At 37.3% G+C, this 24689-nt stretch overlaps 1 protein-coding gene across 1 annotated transcript in view; it reads left to right on the top strand.

Annotated features, from left to right (window-relative positions):
• Window positions 1-24689, top strand: part of LOC126188171 (dnaJ homolog subfamily C member 17) — a 46999-nt gene that overhangs the window by 5479 nt on the left and 16831 nt on the right. Inside the window, exons 3-6 of the mRNA XM_049929686.1 lie at window positions 9732-9911; window positions 17539-17757; window positions 17903-17983; window positions 20948-21160. Coding sequence (XP_049785643.1) covers window positions 9732-9911; window positions 17539-17757; window positions 17903-17983; window positions 20948-21160 — 693 coding nt within the window. The remainder of the gene's footprint in view (window positions 1-9731; window positions 9912-17538; window positions 17758-17902; window positions 17984-20947; window positions 21161-24689) is intronic.

Below are 24689 nucleotides of genomic sequence, written 5' to 3'. Positions count from 1 at the left end.
CGAGCCATGAGAAGCCAAATACCAATGAAGCTATACATTTCCTCAAAACCTGTATCTTTCCAGGTGGATAGTCGAGAACGAACTGATTCCGATGTATTTGCCATGGTGAAAGTGAAAATCGGTTAATTTCAAGTGCTAAAAAATTTCAACAGATCTTCTGACAGAAATAGCATGAAAAAGGATAGAATGCTTGAATCAGGTGCTAGTTGGCAATTATGTCCTTAAGATGAGTCATCAAATGCATGAAGTGCTGGACTGAAATCACTTTTTAATTTCTCATTCTCAGTATGGCGTGGCCTTTTACGGATTGATTCGTATTCACTATCAAAATATGAAGAACTCTCCTGGCAAGCTCTAATAGGTGAAGTATGTGGAGGTGTATTACTACGAGATTCTTCTGATGAATCTTCATTGTCAGTACATTCATTGAAGATGCCACACTCACTGTCACTACCTGTCAATATCTCTTTGTCAGTGTCACGACACCGATGTGCCATTTGTCTGTGGAACTCAAAAGTGACATCATCATCATCATTTAAGACTGATTATGCCTTTCAGCGTTCAGTCTGGAGCATAGTTCCCCTTATAAAATTCCTCCGTGATCCCCTATTCAGTGCTAACATTGGTGCCTCTTCTGATGTTAAGCCTATTACTTCAAAATTATTCTTAACTGAATCCAGGTACCTTCTCCTTGGTCTACCCCGACTTATCCTACCCTCTACTGCTGAACCCATGAGTCTCTTGGGTAACCTTACTTCTTCCATGCGTGTAGCATGACCCCACCATCTAAGCCTGTTCACCCTGACTGCTACATCTATAGAGTTCATTCCCAGTTTTTCTTTGATTTCCTCATTGTGGACACCCTCCTGCCATTGTTCCCATCTACTAGTACCTGCAATCATCCTAGCTACTTTCATATCCGTAACCTCAACCTTATTGATAAGGTAACCTGAATCGACCCAGCTTTCGCTCCCATACAACAGAGTTGGTCGAAAGATTGAAGGGTGCACAGATAACTTAGTCTTGGTACTGACTTCCTTCTTGCAGAAGAGAGTAGATAGTAGCTGAGCGCTCACTGCATTAGCTTTGCTACACCTCGCTTCCAGTTCTTTCACTATGTTGCCATCCTGTGAGAATATGCATGCTAAGTACTTGAAACCGTCCACCTGTTCTAACTTTGTTCCTCATATTCGGCACTCAATCCGTTTATATCTCTTTCCCACTGACATTACTTTCGTTTTGGAGATGCTAATCTTCATACCATAGTCCTTACATTTCTGATCTAGCTCTGAAATATTACTTTGCAAACTTTCAATCGAATCCGCCATCACAACTAAGTCATCTGCATATGCAAGACTGCTTATTTTGTGTTCACATATCTTAATCTCACCCAGCCAGTCAATTGTTTTCAACATATGATCCATAAATAATATGAACAACAGTGGTGACGGGTTGCAGCCTTGTTTTACCCCTGAAACTACTCTTGAACTCAATTTACCATCAACTCTAACAGCTGCCTGACTATCTATGTAAAGACCTTTAATTGCTTGCAAAAGTTTGCCTCCTATTCCATAATCTCGTAGAACAGACAATAAATTCCTCCTAGGAACCTGGTCATATGCCTTTTCTAGATCTGTAAATCATAGATACAATTCCTTGTTCCACTCGTAACACTTCTCCATTATTTGCCGTAAGCTGAAGATCTGATCCTGGCAACCTCTAAGAGGCCTAAACCCACACTGATTTTCATCCAATCTATCCTCAACTAATACTCGCACATTCCTTTCAACAATACCTGAGAAGATTTTACCCACAACGCTGATTAAAGAGATGCCTCCGTAGTTGTTACAATCTTTTCTGTTTCCATGTTTAAAGATTGGTGTGATTACTGCTTTCGTCTAGTCTGATGGAACCTGTCACGACTCCCACACCATTTCAATTATCCTGTGTAGCCATTTAACACCTGACATTCCACTGTATTTGATGAGTTCCGACTTAATTTCATCCACCCCAGCCGCTTTATTGCACTGCAATCTATTGACCATTTTCTCCACTTCCTCAAATGTGATCCTATTTCCATCATTCCTATTCCAATGTACATCGAAATCTGAAACATTACTGATCATATTTTCACCTGCATTGAGCAACTCTTCCAAATATTTGCTCCATCTGCCCAAGGCATCAACAGGATTCACGAGCAGTTTTGCTGACCTGTCCAAAATACTTGTCATTGCCTTCTTACCTCCCTTTCGAGGATTGCTAATTACACTCCAGAATGGTTTTCCAGCAGCTTGACCCAAAGTCTCCAACCTGTTTCCAAAGTCTTCCCAAAATTTCTTCTTGGATGCTGCAATTATCTGTTTGGCTTTGTTTCTTTCTTCAACATAACTTTCTCTGTCTACCTGAGTTCTAGTATGTAGCCATTTTTGATACACCTTCTTTATCCTTTTACTGGCTGCCTTGACTGTGTCATTCCACCAAGCTGTTTGCTTCATCCTACCTTTACACACTACTGTTCCAAGACATTCTTTAGCCACTTCTAGTACTGTGTCCCTGTACCTTGTCCATTCCTTTTCCAAGACTGTAATTGACTACATTCAACTAACTAATACCTTTCTGAGATCACTGTTTTGAACTTGTGCCTGATTTCCTTATCCTGAAGTTTATCCACTCTTTATCATCCAACATATGGAACTGACCTCCTGCACTTTCGGCCTCACAATACCAATTTCACTACAGATTAAATAGTGGTCAGTGTCATAAAAAATCCCCTGAATACACGTGTGTCCCTCACAGCCTTCCTGAATTCCTGATCTGTTACTATATAGTCAATGACAGATGTGGTTCCCGTGCCTTCCCACGTATACCGGTGAATGTTCTTATGTTTAAAAAAGGATTTTGTAATTACTAAGCCCATACTGGCACAGAAATCCAAGAGTGGTTTCCCGTTCCTGTTGGCCTCCGTATCCTCTCCAAATTTACCCATAACCTTTTCATACCCTTCTGTTCGATTTCCAATCCTGGCATTAAAATCACCCATGAGCAGAACACTGTCCTTGTCCTTTACTCTAACAACTACATCACTGAGTGTGTCAAAAAACTATCCATCTTATCTTGATCTGTCCCTTCACAATGTGAATATACTGACACAATCCTAATTTTCTTGCTAGACACTGTCAAATCTATACACATCAATCGTTCGTTTACATACCTTATTGCAACTACGCTGGGTTCCATTTCTTTCCTGATGTAAAGCCCTACACCCCATTGTGCTATTCCTGCTTTGACTCCTGACAGGTAGACCTTGTATTCTCCCACTTCCTTTTCTTTCTCACCCCTTACCCGAATGTCACTAACAGCTAAAATGTCCAACCCCATCTTACTTGCAGCCTCTGCCAGCTCTACCTTCTTCCCAAAGTAGCCCCCATTGATATTAATAGCTTCCCATCTCGTTACCATTCGTCTGCCATGTTGTATCTTAGGAGTCCCTGGTTTGTCAATTAGAGGTGGGACTCCGTCACCTCCAAAGGTCTGAGGCATTTTGCTCTGACTGTTGCCAGCATCATATTTAAAGTACCAGGGAAGCAGGTTGGTAGCCTTACTTGCCCCGGGTCCCATTGAGTTTTACCCCAAATGGTTGAGGATCTAACTGGTGGATGTGGTAGTCTTTGCCATCAACCACGACTCAGAATATGTCCAAGATGCCCAGCCTTATTCCAAAGTAACTGGTATCCCGACTGTCAGGACCACTTACTTGGCCACTCATACGTTGCCCGTGGTTCATGAACTAGGACATGACAACAGGAGCCCACACCATGAACTCAAAAGTGACAGCACTCTAAAAATCCTGATGAAACGGCAGATAGTAAACAACACCACAGAAGCAGAATGCAGAAGATAACATGAACCAGCTAGCATGAATGTCGAACAGCAACTGCGAAATCCGTAGCAGAATGTTTCCCAGACAGCAGGGACAGCGGCATAGAACAATAAATAGGGTACATCCATCCCAGGAAGTACACGGGACAAAAGAAATGCGACAGGCCGGCATGCAGCCCTGAGTGGCTATTGACGTCCATAGGCCCACAGGCAGTGGAATGAGCTGCAGTATAAGCCGTCATTAGGGCTCAAGTACCAGCCTGGCCACGCGCCAGATGCCGTCTGCAGAGCCCACGGGGAAGCCCACTTCAGCAGCAAACAACATGCGCAGGCCCCACAGCAAGGTGGAGCGCCGCAACATATCACGTCTGCAGTACTCAAAGGGTTAAATGTCAGGAAGTTTTTCCTAAAGGTATATATGTGGAGCGTAGCCTTATATGAAAGTGAAAAGCGAACATTAAACAATATAAGGATGGAATAGAATCTTTTGAAATGTGGTGTTACAGTAGTATGCTGAAAATAAAATCGGTAGATTGGATAACTAAAGTAGTTCTGATTTAAATTAAAGAGCAAAGTGCTGTTTGGCACTACTTGACTAAAAGAAGGGATACATTGTCAGACATCAAGGAATAGTTAATATGGTAATTGGGTGTGACAATTGTAGAAGTAGATCAAGTTGTAGCCACAGTAAAAAAGGTTGAAGTAGAAGTAGGTAGCAGTAGTTATGTGGAGATTGTGAGGTACCCCAGATTTTCAGATAAAAAGCCAATTTACTTTATTTCCAATTTTGCTATTTCACGTGCGTGAAGTGAATGTATGCACACTGCAGTACATAAAGAGTAAGGAGCGAGTAGTAGGGTCCCACACTGGCGCTTTCAGAGCCAGTGGGATGACATGACGATGCAGAAATCGCTCCTGATGTCAACAAAGAGACACATAAGGAAAGTACATTTATTCTGGCATAAATCAAGTAATTGTTATTAATAAATATTTACTAACAATTCACCTTTCGCCACTCAGACGTAGGAGTAGTCTGCAAGTCAAAAAATACTATCTTTCAGTAATTTTATAATGCCAGGAAAATTGGTAGTAATAAATTAATGAATAACAGTGGCATAACAGAAGAGGTATGATCTTGTATGAACTACACTGATTGTACACTCAAGTTGCAGACTGTACGCCATAGTTGCCAGTCTTCAATAGGATGCTTTTCAATCTAGTCGTGAGGTAAACCATGCTCTTGTGCCATTAATAGTTAGCTTGTAATCGGTGTGAACAAGTTCATCTTGCAGTGTTATAAATAACTGCACCATAATGACGTCTCGTGTAAAAATTATTTACACAAAAAACTACTTCCCGCCTCAAGTAGTATTGCACTTTCAGAATCCGATGACATTGCGGCTCTGCAAGGGGACATAGAACTACAAGGGCACCTCCATATAACTAGTAGGAAGAATTCCTATGCACTGGCTCATTAAGTTAATTCAAAGATGGACTGGCTTAATTATCACAAATCTCGGGTGGGAAAGCATGGCCAGTTATACTGTATGCCCCTTATACCACCATCTCCAGACTCACTGGCTAAACTGACACACTTCTAGAGGATTAGTAGTTGTGGAAGGTTCTTGCAAGATGAAGACCCATGTTCAGTGTAGATTAGAATCGAGAGGTACCTTAACCGTTCTTCAGACTGAAGGCTGCTACAGCAACAACATTTTGTCAGTTGAACAGTGTTACCATGTAATCACTCTGCTGTCCACTGTAATCCTAGTTATATTCAGATGTAATTGTATCTACACAGTAATCTCCTAGCAACTTCCACATGATTCACATACCAGTACCCCAGATGGGGGTACCCTTAATTGCATTGTATTTATTGGTCCTGTTGTCTACAAAACCATCTTTTGCATTAGACATTGGACAAGTCAAGTCATAAGTTCACTTCTGAAAGTGATTTCTAGACATGCATATTTAACGTTCCAATAATACACTTTATACATTTAAGTATTTGTGAAACACACTTCATAACTTTAAATGTTCTTCGGTGGAGTAAAAGCAGTGATGCTGTAAATATGACTTACAAGGTGTTCCAAAGATTGTGACTTCAATAATAGCTTTTATGTTTTCAGGATTTTTGTTGTAAAATGTAATTGGCATGTGGAAAGGACTTTTTTGAACAGAGATGTATTGATTTGGGTTTTATGTAAATTTTTATTGTCTGGTGAAGTGATCATTGTATATCACAGATTTTTTGCAGTCTGCTAGCCTTACCTATTACATTTATTTGAAAGAATGTAAGGGTTTACATAATGTATACACATGGCAATGGAGGAATACCAGAAATCTTAAACAGAAGTTTGCATCCAAACAAGATTCTAATCGTCTTTTTTTGTAGTTTGAAAGTGCTGTTAGCTTTTTTAGAGTATCCCATAAAGTGACTCCATATTTAAGGTGAGAATGGAAGTAGGCATGATATGTATTCACTACTGTTGTCTCACTACAGCAGGATTTTAGTAAGAAAAGAAGATAGCAAGTCTTGGTTAGTTCTGCTTCATTCAGTATGCTTATTATGTTTTACATTGCTTGCAACCAAAATCCTAAAATTCATTGTTGATAGTGACCAGTGGGATAAACGTGTCGTCCTTTGGAGCATTGTGGAATTTTAGAGCAGTGTTTTTTTACATGCACCCACATTTCTGATAAGTGTTCAGATACAGTTTTTAGGTGAACCTTTGTATGCTTGATGCACACTGCCTACTTATAATTGCTCAGGAAACAACTGATCCAGCTCTTGGACAGACCTCGAATACCTTTTTTTTTTTTTTTTTTTTTTTTTTTTTTGCCCCTCCCCCCCCCCCACAAGCTTTGACAGCAGACTCTTATGGCCCACCATGTCAAAAGCTTTTGACAGATCAATAAATACTCCTATTGTTTCTTGTCCCTCAGGCTTAGTATGACTGACAATTATCATTGACCTCTTATTTCTGAATTTATGTTGTTCATTACATAGGATATTGTTTTTATTTGCAAATTTCTTGAGTTTGTGATACATAACATAATTCTTTTGAAATTGAGGTAGTAATTGTGATGGGTCTGTAGTTACTTAAATCATCTTTCTCACCTTTTTATGTATTGGAATGACTTTAGATGTTTTCAGTACATCAGGGAAAGTGCCTGGCTGAAGTGAACAGTCGAATAAGTGTGTAAGTACTTCAATTAGGTTTGATGCACTCTTCTTTAAGATTGTTGCAGGGACACCATCAGTGCCTGCAGAGTTGGAATTTTTTTGTCCTTTCATTGCATTAACTACTTCATCTTGTGAGACAGAACTGATGTACATGGGCCATCCATAAGCATTTATTTTATATTTGTTGGCATGGGTGTTCTTATGTAAGTTTGATTGTATTTGATTATCAGCAACACCTGTGAAAAAATGGTTAAATGTGTTTGCTACTTTTAAGGGGTTTGTTACCTTTTTATTTTTTGTGATAGTGTTATATTTTTGCAGGATGGTATGTGTTCATCAGTCTCTCTCTCTCTCTCTCTCTCTCTCTCTCTCTCTCTCTCTCTCTCTCTCACACACACACACACACACACACACACACACACACACTTTTTTTAAACATTCCACGTAGCCTTCAGTTTATTAGCTGAATTATATTCATTGTAATGCATTATTTTTGATGCTCTTATTACTTTTCTTAGTATTTTGAAATATTTTTTGTAATATACACGTATTTCAAGCAAGGAATTTTTTGATTTACACATTTCATGAAGTAGTCTTTTCTTCTGGCATGAAACCCTTATTCCCCGTGTGATCCAGCTGTTTGAATTCCCCCTCATGGTTACAGTTTTCAGTGAGAATGCAGTTTGAAAGAAATGAGTTAATGTATCCAATGAAAGTGTTAAATTTTTTATTTATATCATACTGTTGTTAATAATACTGCCTTTCATTTTTAAGCTTAGTATTTGAGCAATATGGTCACTAGATCCTGCACTGAAAATTTTTAGTGAAGTTTTGTATAAACTTTTTGTGATTAGAAATTGATCTAAAGCTGTTACACAAGTTTCTGCTACTCAAGTAGCAGCCTTTACTTCAGTCATTAAATTACAGGATGTTGCAGGGTTCAAAAGAGCCTCTTTGTTTCTACTATTTGTGAGGAAATCAATGTTGAAGCCACTACTGTTTTTCAATTCACAATCTATTTTATTTACTGTGTTTAACAAAGACTCCATTTTGATTAAGAAAAGTTCAAATTTTCCAGATGGTGATCAGCAAACTACAGCAATAAGCAGTTTGAACTGAATAATTTTTATAGTTGCAATTTCATAATTCTTTTCGACATTTGTTATACTTAAGTCAGATAGATTAGTAAAATCTGTAGTTTCCTGTATGTAAATTGCCACCCCACACTGCTTGCTGTTTTTCCTGCAGTAGTAGGAAGACAAAATGAATTTATTTATTTTCGTATTCTGAATTAATTCTGGGTTAAGCCAGTGTTCAGATATGCATAACACTGAGATATCTTTTAGTTCATCAGATAACAGCATATTAATTTCATTGGTCTTATTATGCAGGTATTGCACATTATGGTGACAAATTTTTAGATCTGGTATATTCATGGCTTGGTAGTTAGGATCATATCTACAGCAACACATACCTTTAGTGTAAATTAGGATCAGTAGTTGTGTTGTCTTTTCATTCTTCTTTCTTGTTCGTTTTACTTTTCTCACTGTTGTCAGTGGATATACAGGAAGCTGGTAGATTGTTTTCTTCCTTAAAAGTCTTTATCGATTATTTCATGACACGATCACAAACAACCTTTTGCTAACATAGTTTAAATACATTCTATGTTTCATGTGCCAATTTCAATGCAACCTGCTTATATCCAGTATTGTGAACACAGTTTCCTTGCTTTAAAGTTTGTTTTCCGAATTTCTTTGTTTACACATGAACTATAAATTAGATCGTATCTTTGAGGCAGTGTGGCAGCTACTGTGTTTCTGCATGTCATTTTCCTGTGTTAGTTTCATCTGTGAGTTAGTGTCTAGAATATTTTTACATCCAGCTCCAGGTTTCACTACACTAGTCGTTGCTATGTCGTGATTTTTCTCTCGGAACATGCTGGATAGACTTCTGCCATGATTGTCCTGTAGTAATATTACATTAATCTTTTTCCTTGTGTTCATTATTGACTTTAGTTGCATAGACACCATTCATTTTCACCTCATTGATTTTTACAAGCTTACAATTATTTGGAGAGTCATTATCAGAGCTACTTGTTTCCAAAACATCATATTTGTTTTTATCAGAAAATATATATTTTTGTACCAGTTCATTGGTGCGACTTCAGCATTATTTCCAGTGCAACATATTCTGTATACTCTCTAAGTCCATCTTGATACAGAATGCATACCTGTTTTTGATTTGACATGTTATGCTATATGTTGGATTTTTGTGACAAGTATGGTAAACTACACTCCATACATATATGGAAAATTGACAAAAAACTAATGTGAACTCATCTCTTATCCTGACCAGTTTCATTTATTGTAGCAAATGGATTCAATCACTTTGTGTCTCCTATTTGTTTCACTAACACACTCTTTGGGGAGATATATGAACAGTTAGTCATCATTACTAGATGCTGCAGCCTAACAGAGAAAAACTGTCAGCTATTGTTAAATATCTCTTAAATTCAAAAAACTAAACCAACATTACCTGTACTGTCTTAATCGAAACATGTAACATTAATAGCAAACATGGTATTTTAGTTCAACACTAACAGATATAATAGGAATTTTGAAAAATGTGCTAGCATTTATTTTGTGTATTTTTATCATAATTTCAGGCTGCATATGATAAAGTATTAAAGGCAAAGCAAGCTGCGAAACTTAGAACACAACAGCTAGACTCTAGAAGAAAGAAATTTAAAGAGGAACTAGAAGCAAGAGAGAGGGCAGCACAAGAAGCAGCAGCAAAGAAGTCTGAGTTTTTAATTGACACAAGAACAGATGAAGAAAAGCTTCAGGTAAACAGTGGCATCAACTGCCATGGCATCCTGAAATACATATTTCATCTTTTTCAGTCATGGAGAGATGAGTAAGTTATGAAGCAGTTTTTATTACCTGTACTATTTTTGTATTTGGTTAAATTTTAGTAATTATATAAGTTACTGGTCTTGTTTCATAAGAAATAATTTTCAGCATTTGAAATATCGAAATGAAAATGTGTTAGATAAAACTGGAGGAATTAGACAAATGTTGATACAAATATGAAGAAAAGACGAAATGGTAAGAACTAATTGGTTTTTTTTTTTTTTTTTTTTTTTTAAATCAAGAACTTGGGTGGAGGTGGAGAGTGGCAACAGGCCAATGGAAGAATCAGTTCCTGAATTCAAAAATCTCTAATTCCCAAATATACCAATTTCCTTTGCTGTTACGAAATATACTGCTACTTTGTAAAGCGTTTCCAAAGCCCTGTGCCCCCAACCCTCCACACCTATTTTCTTCCTTTGGAAGAAAGAACCTTTTCCTAGAAGCTCAGTTATTTTTCTTTCCTCCACTATTTGTCCTACACAACTTTTTCATAATTTTGTAGCTTCAATGGTGTTAGAGGGAGGGGAAGGCAGCAATGTGACCATAGCAGTATTTTTGCCCTTCAAACTAAGTACTACTTTTTTTATTTTATTTTCAAACCCAGCAGCAGTATTTATTGCTATGGATTTTGAAACGACAGGGATCCATATTCAGGGATAAAGTGTAAGATTTATGTACATTACCTCTGCAAAATTAACATCTGAACATGTAGAAACTGCTCATCCATCCATCAATAGATACAGTGTAACCTCAACTGGGTATCAACTATTTTCATACCTCTTGTGTGAATAAGCATTGTCCTCATTTCAGATGATCAAGTCCACAAATGGAGCCTTGAGGCTTTGAAATTGATAGCCATTAAGTTATGAAGCAATGAATACTGCTGTTTGAACATAAACATAAAAATAGTATTTTTTTTCCAATGTGAAAAGCAGCTTATTCTAATTTCCATATTTGGTAACAGGGTCCACTTTTACATTTTCTTTTTGTTGGATAAATTCCTTGTCAGTAATAGATCAAGAGTCAGCTTCCTTCATTTACTCATAATGGAAATCAAATATTAGCCAGATCAACTTATCTTCATTTTTAGGAGTATTTGTGATGTGGACTCAGAAAGTGTCCAGCTTATACTCTGTGTGTGCTTCGAATTAAGTCGTACTAGCATTTAGAGTGCTGAAGTAAGTTACAGAGTATATGGTAATTTCCATTATATCACTGTATTAGAACTAATGCACAAAGCTGTTCTGTAGAATATGGGATAGCTATGATGTTTGTTTCTTCTTTTTTATGTAAAAGTGATCCCTTGCTGTATGCACCAGTGCCAAAATACTCCAAACTTTATTAATTTTTGAAAAACTAGTACATAATATTTATTCAGTTTATTAATGGCAATTATCAGAACTTTGTTCAGTGTTGTCATGCATGGAAATGAATCCAGAGTTCTGAGTGATTACCGATAAGGACTGGTTCAAGCTAATCATACTGTGCAGTCCATTTATAATCATACTGTACAATTAATTTATAATGAATGTTTTATTCAGTTCTTGTTATTCGTAGTCTTACTTCTGTGATATATTTCAACAGTTGGACTCTTCATGTGTGGTCAGTATACATAAAGCCAGGAAACATATGGGTTCTTTTCAGTATACAAAATTAGTAGTTACTTAAAAATATTACATTTGTGGTAAATATGAATGTATATGTGAATTACAGCTCAAAATGGGACTACAAAATAAATGTTGTTTTGTAGTTAATTCCAGAGAAACTATTTATCACCGATATTTCAAGCCTCTGCAGGAACTGTGGACCTCACCAAAATGGGGTGCCTTGTGTGCCTTAGTAGTACAGATAGCCATGCCATAGGCACAACCACAACAGGGATAGGCCAAACAAATTTGTTATTCCTGGTGAGGAGCAGCAGCCTCTTCAGTCTGAATGATTAACTGGTTGGCTCTACTCTGTGGCTTAATTATGAGGCTATCCTCTTGGCTAAAAATTTTGAGAGGTTTTAGCCTACCATTCAGATCTCTGGGTGGGCACAACTCGGAAGGATGTCTTCATCAGGAAAAACAAGACTGACATTCTGTGGGTAGGGTCATATAATGTTAGGTACATTAATCAGGTAGATAGGTTAGAGAATTTTGAAAGGGAGGTGAATATGTTGAAGTTAGATGTTGTGGGAATTAGAAGGATGCAGTAGCTGTATGAGTAAGACTTCTGGTTATATGAGTGCTGGTTAGGAGTACAAAAGCAAATACAGGTAATACAGTAGTACTTGTAATAATAAATAAGAAAATAAGGAATGTTGGTAAGATAATATTAACAGCACAGTGAATGCATTATCATAAACAAGAAACCAACACCCATCAAAGCAATACAAGTTTATTTGCCAACTAGCTCCACAGATGACAACGAAATGAAAGACTGTATAAGGAGATGAAAGAAATCAAGCAGATAGTTCAGGGAGATGAACATTTTATTGTGATGCCTGACAGGAATTCTCTAGTAGGGGAAGGAAAAATAGTAGAAGGACTTGGGCCGGAGAAAAGGGATGGAAGGGGAAGCCACCTGGTATAATTTTGCACAGAGCATAATGTAATCATCACTAACACTTGGTAAGAATTGTATAAGAAAGTTATGAACATGTCAAAGATGTGGTAGTTTTCAGATTGGTTATATAATGGTAAGATAAAGATTTCTAAACCACATTTCCATAGCCCAATGTAGACTTTTGCCATAATGTAATGGTTATGAACTGCAAAGTTAAACCGAAGAAGTTGCAAAAAGATATAAAATTAAGATGGTGAAACCTGGATAAAGTGAAGCAACCAATGGTTGTTGAGAGTTTCAGATGAAGCATTAAGCAAAGTTTTGACTGAAACAAGGGGAAAAGAATAATATAGATAATGAGTGGGTAGCTTTAAGAGATGAAATAGTGAAAACAGCAGAGGATCAAATAGGTAAAAAGTTCTACTAGAAATCCTAGGGTAACACAGGAATAACTGAATTTAATTGATGAAAGGACAAAAAAAAAATAGGCAAAAGGGAATACAGATGACAAAAAAAATGAAATTGCCAGTAAATGGAAAATGGCTATACAGAAATGGCTACAGAAGCCAGGTGAAACACACTCAGACTTTAAGAAGAATGTTATAATACCAATGTCAAAGAAGATAGTTGCTGATAGATGTGAATATACTGAACCATCAGTTCAATAAGTCATAGTTGCAAAATACTGTCACAAGTCATTTACAGACGAATGGAAAGACTGCTAGAAACCAATCTCAGGGAAGATCAGTATGAGTTTTGGAGAAATTTAGAAAAGTGTGGCACTGCTGACGTTACAGCTTAGAAGGTAGGTTGGAGAAGGGCAAAACTATTTTTTTACAACGTGTACAGAAACCAGACTGCAGTTAGAGAGGCATGAAGGGCAAGCAGTAGTTGAGAAGGAAGTCAAACAGGGTCGTAGCCTATAGTCAATGTTATTCAATTTGTAAATTGATGAAGCATTGACGAAACCAAAGATAAATTAGGAACGGGAATTAAATTTCAGGGAGAAGAAACAAAAACTTTGCAGTTTTCCGATATCATTGTAATTCTACCAGACATTATTGATGACTTGGAGTAACAGTTGAATGGAATGGATAGTGTCTTGAAAAGAGATTATAAGATAACCACCAGCAAAAGTAGAATAATGTAATGCAATCTAGTTGAATTAAATCAGGTGATGCTCACAGAATTAGATTAGGAAATGCAACACTGAAAGTAGTGGATGGGTTTTGCTATTTGAGCAGCAAAGTAACTGATGTTGGCTGTAGTAGAGAGACTGAAAAAACAGAATGACAATCACAAGGAAATCATTAAAAACATTATTAGCATATAACATAAATTTAAGTGTTAGTAAAACGTTCTGTGAAGGTATTTGTCTGGAATGTAGCCTTGTTCGGGAGTGAAACATGGGCAATAAACAGTTTGGACAAGAAAAGAATAGAAGTTTTTGAAATGTGTTGCTATAGACCCACAAATGGACTAAATCAGGAGTTTGATTGGTAGGACACATCCTGGGACTTCAGTGAATAGTCAGCTTGTTAATTATGTGAAGTTGGTGGGGTTAAAAATTATAGAAGGAAGGCTAGCTCAAGATAGATTAGTGATTCATCAAATTAGTTTTTGGACTGAAGACCACATTAACAGCAACTTCCTAATAGCATTGTTTTCGCCATATAAGTATGAACAAAGTAACTAATTTTCATTAACCAGTATTGTACAACATTTAGAAAAATTACTTCAGACAAAGTTGTGAAATAGGGAATACACAGATGCAACATCATCTGTGTACTTGTAATTTATACTCTGCTGCAACATCAGTTGTCATGTGGATGAAATCTTTCCACAAGATACACTCCAAGTAAGCAACATAGTGCATAATAGTCCAACCTGGCGTCTTAGTTCAAAGAAATGTGCACAGTTCAGTTCTACTTGGAGTAGTAGTCTTGTTTGGGTTGCTCCTTAATGAAAACACACAAAAGGACTCATTAGTATGCTCATCTAGGCTTATACCCTGCAGGTCCAGAAGCACTTTTCTGCAGATGTTTTAGTAGTCAAATGGGAAAGGAGGATCTCAAGTAACACCTTAAATCAGAGAGGCATCCTCTTGCCTATAGAAAAATGTTGCTGCTTCCCAACATAAACAGACATCAGTTATTCGGAGCTTAAACAGCGCTGAAGGAAGAAAACAAGGCAAAGATCATTTATGGAAAGGAACTGCTGAAGTTTATGCAAAAGAAAATAGTTCTAGTCGAAAATCTGGAATATGGTATGTTACAGACATAAGAAATATTTGCTGGATTTTTTAGTGTGAAATAAAATAAAAACAGCCTTAAGTGTGGTGCATTATGTTAGATATGGGTATAAATCTAGAAAATACATTTCTTGTGTGAAAGAATACCATATTACTTTCTTGGACACACATTATTTTATGGTTGTGTCTTTTTATAGAGGAACCATCAATGCAAACACCTCATGCAGTTAAGGAAAGCAACTACAGAAACCTAAACCAGTACCACTGCACAGTGATTTGAACTTTGGTTCTCTTGAATATGTGTCCAATGTCTTAACCATACTTGTACCTTACACAGTCCACTACAGTTCTTTTTCCAAGCTAAAAAATGGGATATTATCAATAATTTAAGGCTGGGGTACACTCTGGCCATGTGATTTGCATTTTAGCTTCACCCTGTAGGATTTTATCCTCATAACAGGCCTCCGTAAGCACAAGCATTGTTAGCTATAAAATATAAGAATCACAGTTGAATATATTGTTGTTGTTGTCTTCATCATTTTGAATCTGCTTAGTGTATTCATCTCTTGGTCTCCTTCTAAAATTTTGACCCACCACATTTCTCTCCAGTACGAAATTGGTGATCTGTTGATGCATCAGAACATGTACTACCAACTGATCCCTTCTTCTAGTCAAGTTGTGCCACAAATTCCTCTTCTTCCCAATTCTGTTCAGTACCTCCTCATTACTTACGTGATGCACCCATCTAATCTTCAACATTCTTCTGCAGCACCATGTTTCAAAAGCTTCTATTCTCTTCTTTTCTAAACTATTTATTGTCCATGTTTTGCTTTCATACATGGGCTACATTCCATACAAATAATTTCAGAAACGACTTCGTGACATTTAAATCTACACTCAGTGTTAACAAATTTTTCTTCTTCAGAAACGCTTTCCTCGCCATTGCCAGTCTACATTTTATATACTCTCTACTTCGACCATCGTCAGTTATTTTGCTCCCCAAATAGCTCCTTTACTACTTTAAGTGTCTCATTTCCTAATCTAATTCCCTCAGCATCACCCTACTTAATTCAACTACATTCCATTATCCTTATTTTGCTTTTGTTGATGTTCATCTTATACCCTCCTTTCAGGACACTATCCATTACGTTCAACTGTTCTTCCCAGTCCTTTGCTGTCTCTGACAGAATTACAATATCATCGGTGAACCTCAAAGTTTTTATTTCTTCTCCATAGATTTTAATACCTACTCCGAACTTTTCTTTTGTTTCCTTTATTGCTTGCTCAATATACAGATTGAATAACATCGGGGAGAGGCTACAACCCTGTCTCACTCCCTTCCCTACCACTGCTTCCCTTTCATACCCATCGACTCGTATGACTGCCATCTGCTTTCTGTACAAATTGTAAATAGCCTTTCGCTCCCTGTATTTTACCCCTGCCACCTTCAGAATTTGAAAGAGAGTATTCCAGTCATCATCATGAAAAAGCTTTCTCTAAGTCTACAAATTCTAGAAACGTAGGTTTGCCTTTCCTTAATCTATCTTCTCAGATAAGTCGTAGGGTCAGTATTGCTCCGTGTGTTCTAACATTTCTATGGAATCCAAACTGATCTTCCATGAGGTTGGCTTCTACCACTTTTTCCATCTGTCTGTAAAGAATTTGTGTTAATATTTTTCAGCTGTGACTAGTTCAGTAATTTTCACATCTGTCAACACCTGTTTTCTTTGGGATTGAAATTATTATACTCTTCTTGGAGTCTGAGGGTATTTTGCCTGTCTCATACATCTTGCTCCCCAGATGGTAGAGTTTTGTCATGGCTGGCTCTCCCCCAATGAAATGTTTTCTACTCCCAGGGTTGAATATAAGAGGCTCTGATCTCTGTACTATTGAACCATCAAAGAACTTCCTCAAATTATATTCATATAATTTATATCTGTACATTCACCAGTGTGGATTGACACAGTCTCAATCCAGCACTGTGATATTTAGATATTTCAGGTGCAAATATTTGGTAATTTAAGTGTATTCATTGCCAAACTCTGCATAAAACACTATTTGCTCGACAACAAAACATAATTGTGTGTTCATCTTTAGCGATGTTCCTCCACCCACTGTCTTGGGACACTGAACTGCCATGTTGTTAATGGAACACATGCTATGGGTTTACACACATAACTATTGGAATATCAGACCTTAAGCACTACCAGTCATGTGAGTAATTGCCATTTCGGAGTAGGATTGGAGAATTTTTACTGTGATAATATTGAACATTTTTACTCAGTGCTGCCCAAAACATTTCATTTTTCACACTTGTATCAGATATTGGTACAGAACCTGTATTTGGTTTTATCAGCATTTGAAAGAGCTTTTTTCCTCGCCATAAGAGAAGTCTTTATGATATAATTATGTGATGTTCCATGCCTTAATAGATAACTTTGTTGTAACTTAAAAGATTCTCAAGCTAATGTTTGCATTCTACACTAAAGCACGAAAGAAACTGGTATAGGCAAGTGTATTCAAATACAGAGATATGTAAACAGGTAGAATACAGCACTGCAGTCAGCAACAATATTAGGCTGGTGTACCAGTTTCTTTGGCTCTCCAGTGTAATTGTGCACATAATTGGAGAGGGGAAATTGTTCTTGATGATATCTGTTCTTGTGAAATTGATCTTTTGTTTGTCGCTGTTGGTAGTGTAATGCAGCAGCTGAATTACATCACTTCTCTAATCTTTAATGTTAATTATTTGTTTGTAGGCTGAGATTGATAGGTTAAGGAAAGAGGGATCAAAAGCAGTGGAAGAAGAAATAAGATATGTTCAGAAAATAATAGAAGAAGAAAGAGAGCAGAGAGCAAACAGGAGAGAACAAGAAGCAAATAATCAATATCGTCTTCGGATTAGGTGGAATGTAAATAAGTCTGATGTGAATAATGGAGGATATTCGTATGACATGTTACACAAATTGTTGTCAAAGGTGAGATTATGTTAATGTCTATCATTCTTATACAATGTAATTACAATGACAGTATAAATCTTAATATTACATTTATTTAAATAAATGAAGGCAACATTTGCACGATCTATTTTAACTTTACTTTATGTATTGTTTTATATTGCAGTATGGAAATGTGGTAGCACTGATATTATCTCCAAAGAAGAAAGGTCGAGCACTTGTTGAGTTTGAGAGTAAAGATGCTGCAGTAAGTATTGTAGTAATTGAAACATATGATATTGCAAAATGAAAATGTCGATATTAAGGATAGATAAATGGGTTTCAGGGTTCTCTGTTGACTTATCCTTCACTTTTTTTCTATATGTCACTTTTTTTATTATTGTTGTTATTATTTTTATATTGGAAAAAGGAGGAAATGCTAAATTATTGTTGACATTGTACCATTTTTCTAACTGTCTTACTTGGAAAGATACAGGCAGCAGTGACAAGTGTGCTCATTTTTGCAGTATTGTTGACTGTTACATTGTTTCGTTAGTGAAATACATCAGCAGTGGATTGGGCAACAGTTGTGATTATTTCTTATTTTGCTGTTTTGGAAAACCGAAAGTTGTTCCATTGAGACTTGTGAATGGTAAATAAAATGAGAAACAATGATTAAAAGGATGAGTCAATGCAGAATCCAAGTGATGTCATGTTTCATGTAGAAAAGAAAGCAATGAAATTGAAGTAAATGAGTTGACAGAACTGTTGAAGAGATCTGTATTGTCAACAGTCAGAACAGCTTCTGTGATACAGAACAACCAAAGAAGTCAATGAAAATGGAGGCATAGCACACCAGTTGCGTTGAAAGATAATGTGATTGTCGTAGGTGTGCAAATACAAAGGACGGGAATACAGAGGATCTGATTATTCAAAATTGGTGAGTAGAACCCATTTATCTGTCTTTATAGTTGATTACTGTGTTTGATTGTGATATTCTAATTGTTTATTTCATCTCACGGCATTTGTCATTGACGAGAACGAGCATCACACTGAATAAAGTGGATGTGGTCAATTAAAGAAATAAATAGGAATTGGTGCAGATCAAAGATGATTTGAACACATGAATCCATGTAAACGAAAAAGTAAAATAACGAATGATGAACACATTATGAGGCTTCATGAAATAGTAGTTTGGGGCAGTGATGCCCCATTGTACATATTAGAGAAGACAATGCTGGCTGTTCACTGTTAGTTATTGTCTAGTGCACTTGACAGTCATGAGTGGAAACAGTCAAAATAGAAGGCAGCAATTATTTAAGGAGTTGCACTAGTGAGTATACACAGAATTGAAAAGACTGCAGAGATGGCTTGACTTCGAAAAGTGATATGTTGTTTATCCTAGCCTACCTGTGGTCAGTTTAAGAAGTTCTAGTTAATATAGTATCCTACACTGGAATATTTTAGGATAACCATGGGTAATGTTGCTGTTAATGATCAGTATATTCCCATAAGTGCTGAAAGGTCCACATACATTACATTAAATTAACTTTGCCTGTATGTGCTGGAATGATTTGAAAGCTACGTTCTGACAAAAGCAAAGTAAATTCGTATGGCATGGTTGACTGGGATTCTCTCGAGGGATGTTCAGCGACTTGTTTGCAAGTTCTTTCGATTGGTCTGAGATAGTAGTTTGTGAACAGTTCGACTCACTGTGGAGAGAAAGTACACAACGGGGCAACATGTATTTGAATTGGATCAATAAGAAGGGACATCTTTCTCCGTCATAGCTAAAATCCACGTTTTTCTGGGTAATGAGTTCAAGCACTCACTGGTAGTGACAAAACCAGGAAAATATTCCAATCCTGGTTACTGAAGTTGGCGAGATTGAATGTCCGTTTTTGTGTGGAGTGGCTTCTTCTGTCGACTGATTTATTTTCTCTTGCATGGAATTGTGATTGTTGAGAAATTTCGCCGGCCGGAGTGGCCAAGCGGTTCTAGGCGCTACAGTCTGGAACCGTGTGACCCCTACGGTCGCAGGTTCGAATCCTGCCTCGGGCATGGATGTGTGTGATGTCCTTAGGTTAGTTAGGTTTAAGTAGTTCTAAGTTCTAGGGGCCTGATGACCACAGCAGTTAAGTCCCATAGTGCTCAGAGCCATTTGAACCATTTCAGAAATTTCAGAGGGACATCACAGATTTACACAAATAAAGAGGAGAATTTCTTTTTAAAGGCAGGAATACTTCTGTGCAACATATTTCATCAGCTAGTATTGTGTAATATCCAAGGATAGTATTGTGTAATATCCAAGGAAATAGGTGATCATCAAGTTTCCCGAACCCCAAATTTATTGAACGTATATGCTGGTTAGTTTGCCTAGACCTCTCCCACTTTTCCTTCAAAAGATGCAGGTTACTGTTAAAAGACAATTGATACAAATATTATGAGGCAGTGCTCCATCATCTTTTGGGCATGTAACTGGGATATTATTATTTCTTATTCCAACAGTTTAGCTGACAGCCTTACAGACATTCTCATGGTGAGTCACTTCCAAGGTTTTTAAATCACTTTACACAGTATTGTGGAGTAAACTTGGATGCATCAGGGATAACACTATTTGTAACAAGAACATCAAGTCATAGATGAATCTTTATGCATCTAAGATCAAAACAGTGCAAGCACAGAGTCATCGCAATGTTCATCTGTGTTTCCTTTGTTTTAATCGTATCGAGATGGACACTTTTGTTACCAACAATGTTCTCTCTGATGCATGTGCATTTACTTCATAGTATCGTGTCAAGTGATTTAAAAATCTTAACAAGCAGCCTCAGAATGGCTTTAAGGTTATGAACCATAAATATCAGAACAGGAATTAATAATACCCTGGATGCATGCCTGTAAGATAATGGAATATTCAATCCCCAGAGAAAACTTCAAGAAACATATTCATTAGGAGGATTATGCTGTTTAATGATAGCAAATTCCTTACTGATGATTGAGTAAAGCCATCATTTCTAAAATTGACATCTTTGGTGGATAAGTCGGTACAATGTATTTTTCCAGAGATGTTATTTCACATTGTCTTCATCAGCACAATATTTACGACAGGTAATGTGTAGTAGTGTTCGGTTGTAATTATCCCCATTTCATGTTCATAATTATGCCTATGTTTTATTTCCTTGATTTTTCACATTATGTGTTTTAAAATCCAACAACAAAATTCTCTTTTTAGATCATGGCGCAGAAATATGAAAAGGGCCTGACTTCAAACCCTCTAATTGTAGAGTGGCTTACACAGCCACATAATGAAGAGGATGTCACTACAGTACCATCTTCACAATTTTCTACAACAGAAAGCAGTGAGAGACATGGACTGTTTCCTTCAATGAACACTGGAGGTGCTATGTCTTCTGGTTCTTATGCTCGCTCCTCACCAAGTCCAATGGTAATTACATTACATGTTTTTTATGTAAAATATTTCAGTAGTAAAATCCATGGAACACCATGCTACTTATTTGAAAAAAAAATAAAAAATAAAAATTGAACATTAATTAGCTCATAAAATTATATATGCTGTACCACTTTTGTTGTTAATGTATGTATTTTGAGGAAATGGAAATTGAGCTGGAATATAGGAAGGCTAGTTTCCAGCTCAGTTTCCATTTCCTCAAAATATAGGAAGACTGTCCTCAGGGCGTCACACCTAGTGATTATGAGGCTGGCAACCACGGGGCCCCGAGCTGAGTCCTGGCATTGCTTCCACTTACTTATGCCAGGCTCCTCACTTTTATCTTTCCTGTCTGGCCACCCTCGGCCAGTTCTTGTTCTTTTCTGACCCTGACGCTATTAGGTTTTGAGGGCTAGGGGTCTTTCATTTTCCAACCTATACTTCTCATGCAGCATCTGACCCAGAGAAAGCGGCTGCAAAAGTCGTCTGTATCCCATGTTAGGGGCGGCCTCCAGAACTGCGGAAGGCAACGGAATACCACCGCAGATTATCTTTCCTGCATAATGCAGTCTCCATTTTATGTACAAAAATGGCTTCCTCTTATGGTAAATCAGTGTCCGGAGGTAAAATAGTCCACCATTCGGATCTCCGGGGGGGAGGGGGGGGGGGGGGACAACTTGAAAGGAGGCAAAAAATCAAAACGAGGATTGATACATGGAATGTTAGAACGCTACTACAGGCAGGAAAACTAGAAAACCTTAAAAGAGAGATGGAAAAGAATCATATGGACCTCATAGGAGTTACTGAGGTAAGGTGGAATGGACATGGAGAGTTGCAGTCAGATGAATATGTGTTGTACTACTCAGGAGGAGAAGTAAAAGGAATGAATGGAGTAGGAATGATTATGACAAAGGAGTTGGCTAAATGTGTGGAATATGAAGACTATGCAAATGACAGGGTTATTGGTGTAAGGCCAAAAGGAGCACAAAAAGATTTGCTCATTGTCCAGGTGTATATGCCAACTTCAGAACATGATGACCAAATTGTAGAGGAAACAACGTACAATGTAATAGAGAGAATAATGGACAAAAATAAAAAATGCTGCAAAATAGTAATGGGAGACTGGAACTCCATTGTGGGAAAAGGGAAAGAGGGAAACATAGCAGGCAGTCATGGTCTTGGAAAGAGAAATGATAGAGGTGAATGGCTAAATGACTTTTGCAGGGAAAGGCAGCTGATAGCGGCAAACACATGGTTCAAGAACCACAAGAGGAGGCTCTACACTTGGAAATCACCAGGGGATAAATACAGAAACCAAATCGATTTTATACTGGTAGAAGAAAGATACAGGAATGGAATCAAGAAGGTGCACACATTACCAGGTGCAGATATTAATAGTGATCACAACTTACTTCTGGCAGAAATAGAAATAAGAATGAAAAAAATGAAGAAGGCGACCATGGTGAAGAAGTGGGATCTAGAGAAGATAAGATCCAGCAAAGAACAAATTACATAAATGCTTTCTCGGGAGTTTCTAAACACCTGATAATGCCAACGAGTACTGGAATATGCTGAAAGAAGGAATCATTAAAGCAGGACAGCAAAATATAGGATCTGTAAATGGGAAAAGGTCAAAAGAAACCGTGGGTCACACAAGAAATGATTTCCAAGATGGAGGAGAGAAGAAAATTGAAGAACAAGAGCACTGAAGATGCAAGAAAGATATACCAAAGGTTAAATAATGAACTGCGGAGAGAAACAGAGCAGGCTAGGAAAAAATGGCTAAAAGAGGAATGTGATGAAATTGAAGAACTGGACAGGAAGGGAAGATACGACTTATTATACAACAGAGTAAAGACTATGACATGGGAACAAAACAGAGCAGGAAGTGCTACTATGGAAATTTTGAGTAAAAACGAAGAGGTAGTGTACAAAGATCGTGACAGTGTCCTCCAGAGATGGGAAGAATATCTAAAAGAGCTATATGATACAAAGAGCAAACCAGAAACTCTGGAACTTAATCACACAACAGCATAAGTGATGACGATAAAGGACCAACCATCATAATGGAAGAAGTAAAGTCTGCCATAGCTGCAATGAAAAATGGCAAAGCGGTAGGTACAGATATGATACTGGGAGAAATATTAAAATGCTTGAACCAAGGTGGAATAAGAGAAATACTGAGATTATGTAATAAAATATGACAGTGGTGAATGGTCTGAGGACTTTCTGACAACAGTAATGATTCCATTATCGAAAAAAGAAGAAACCAGGAAATGCAGCAAGCACTGGACAATCAGCCTCATTTCACATGCAGCCTAAGTTATGTTAAGAATAATTAATAAAAGACTTGAAAAAGTAATGGAGGAGAATCTTGGCGAGGAGCGGTTTGGCTTTAGACGGAATACAGGCACCAGAGATGCAATAGGGCTCCTACGAATCTTGGGAGAAAGGTTTATTGAAAAAGGAAGAGACCTAGATATGTGCTTGATCGATCTAGAAAAGGCATTTAACAATGTGGTTTGGGACAAGCTGGCGACTATAATGACGGAAAAGAGAGTGGACTGGAAAACCAGAAGACTTGTAAACTCATTATATCTTAATCAAAAAGTTTCAATTAAAGTGAGAGGAGAAAGTACAAACTGGATCGGACTAGGAAAAGGAGTAAGACAAGGATGCTATCACCTACTCTTTTCAACCTCTACTTGGAAAATATGATTGACCAATTCTCATAAGATGACAAAGGCGTAGAAATTGGAGGAAGAAGAGTAGGGTGTTTGAGGTTTGCTGATGACATGGTCCTTCTAGCCACAGGGGAAAAAGAATTACAGGATTTGGTGGACACCATTGAAACTAACGGAAAAAAATATGGAATGAAAATTAATACAAATAAAACAAAAGTGTTGGCACTAGGAGGAAATAAGGAAATACAAATTATGCTGAGTGGAGAAATACTAGAACAGGTGCAACATTTTAAGTATCTTGGAAGCAGGATAGACACCGACTGGAAGTGCACCACAGAAATTAAAACAAGGATAGCAATGGCAAAAGAGGCGTTTTTTAAGAAAAGGAGAATTTTCTGCTGCGGTCTGGACAGAGAACTCAGAAAGAGACTCTTAAAATGTGTGGTTGGAGTGGTGTCCTATATGGTGCTGAAACATGGACTATGAGGAAGGAAGACAGAGAAAGGCTGGAGGCTTTTGAGATCTGGACATGGCAGAGGATGGAAAGAATAAGTTGGATGGACAGAGTAAAAAATGAAGAGGTACTGAGAAGAGTGGGAGAGAAAAGACAGTTACTAGATGTAATAAAGAGAAGGAAAAGAAATTGGATTATGCATATATTAAGAAAGAATGACGGACTGATAAAAACAGTTTTAGAAGATTATGTAGAAGGGAAAAGGAAGTGAGGAAGGAAGAGATTCCAGATACTGGATGACATGATGGACAGTACAACATACAGCAGCCTTAACAGTTAAATAGAGGTATGCTGCCACTTTAATGACATACACATTAATTTGCACTGA

The sequence above is a fragment of the Schistocerca cancellata genome, chromosome 5 (assembly GCF_023864275.1).
Source record: "Schistocerca cancellata isolate TAMUIC-IGC-003103 chromosome 5, iqSchCanc2.1, whole genome shotgun sequence".
Classification (NCBI taxonomy): Eukaryota; Metazoa; Arthropoda; class Insecta; order Orthoptera; family Acrididae; genus Schistocerca; species Schistocerca cancellata.
The sequence above is the reverse complement of the archived record's forward strand: the minus strand, read 5'-3'. Positions and strand labels throughout refer to the sequence as shown.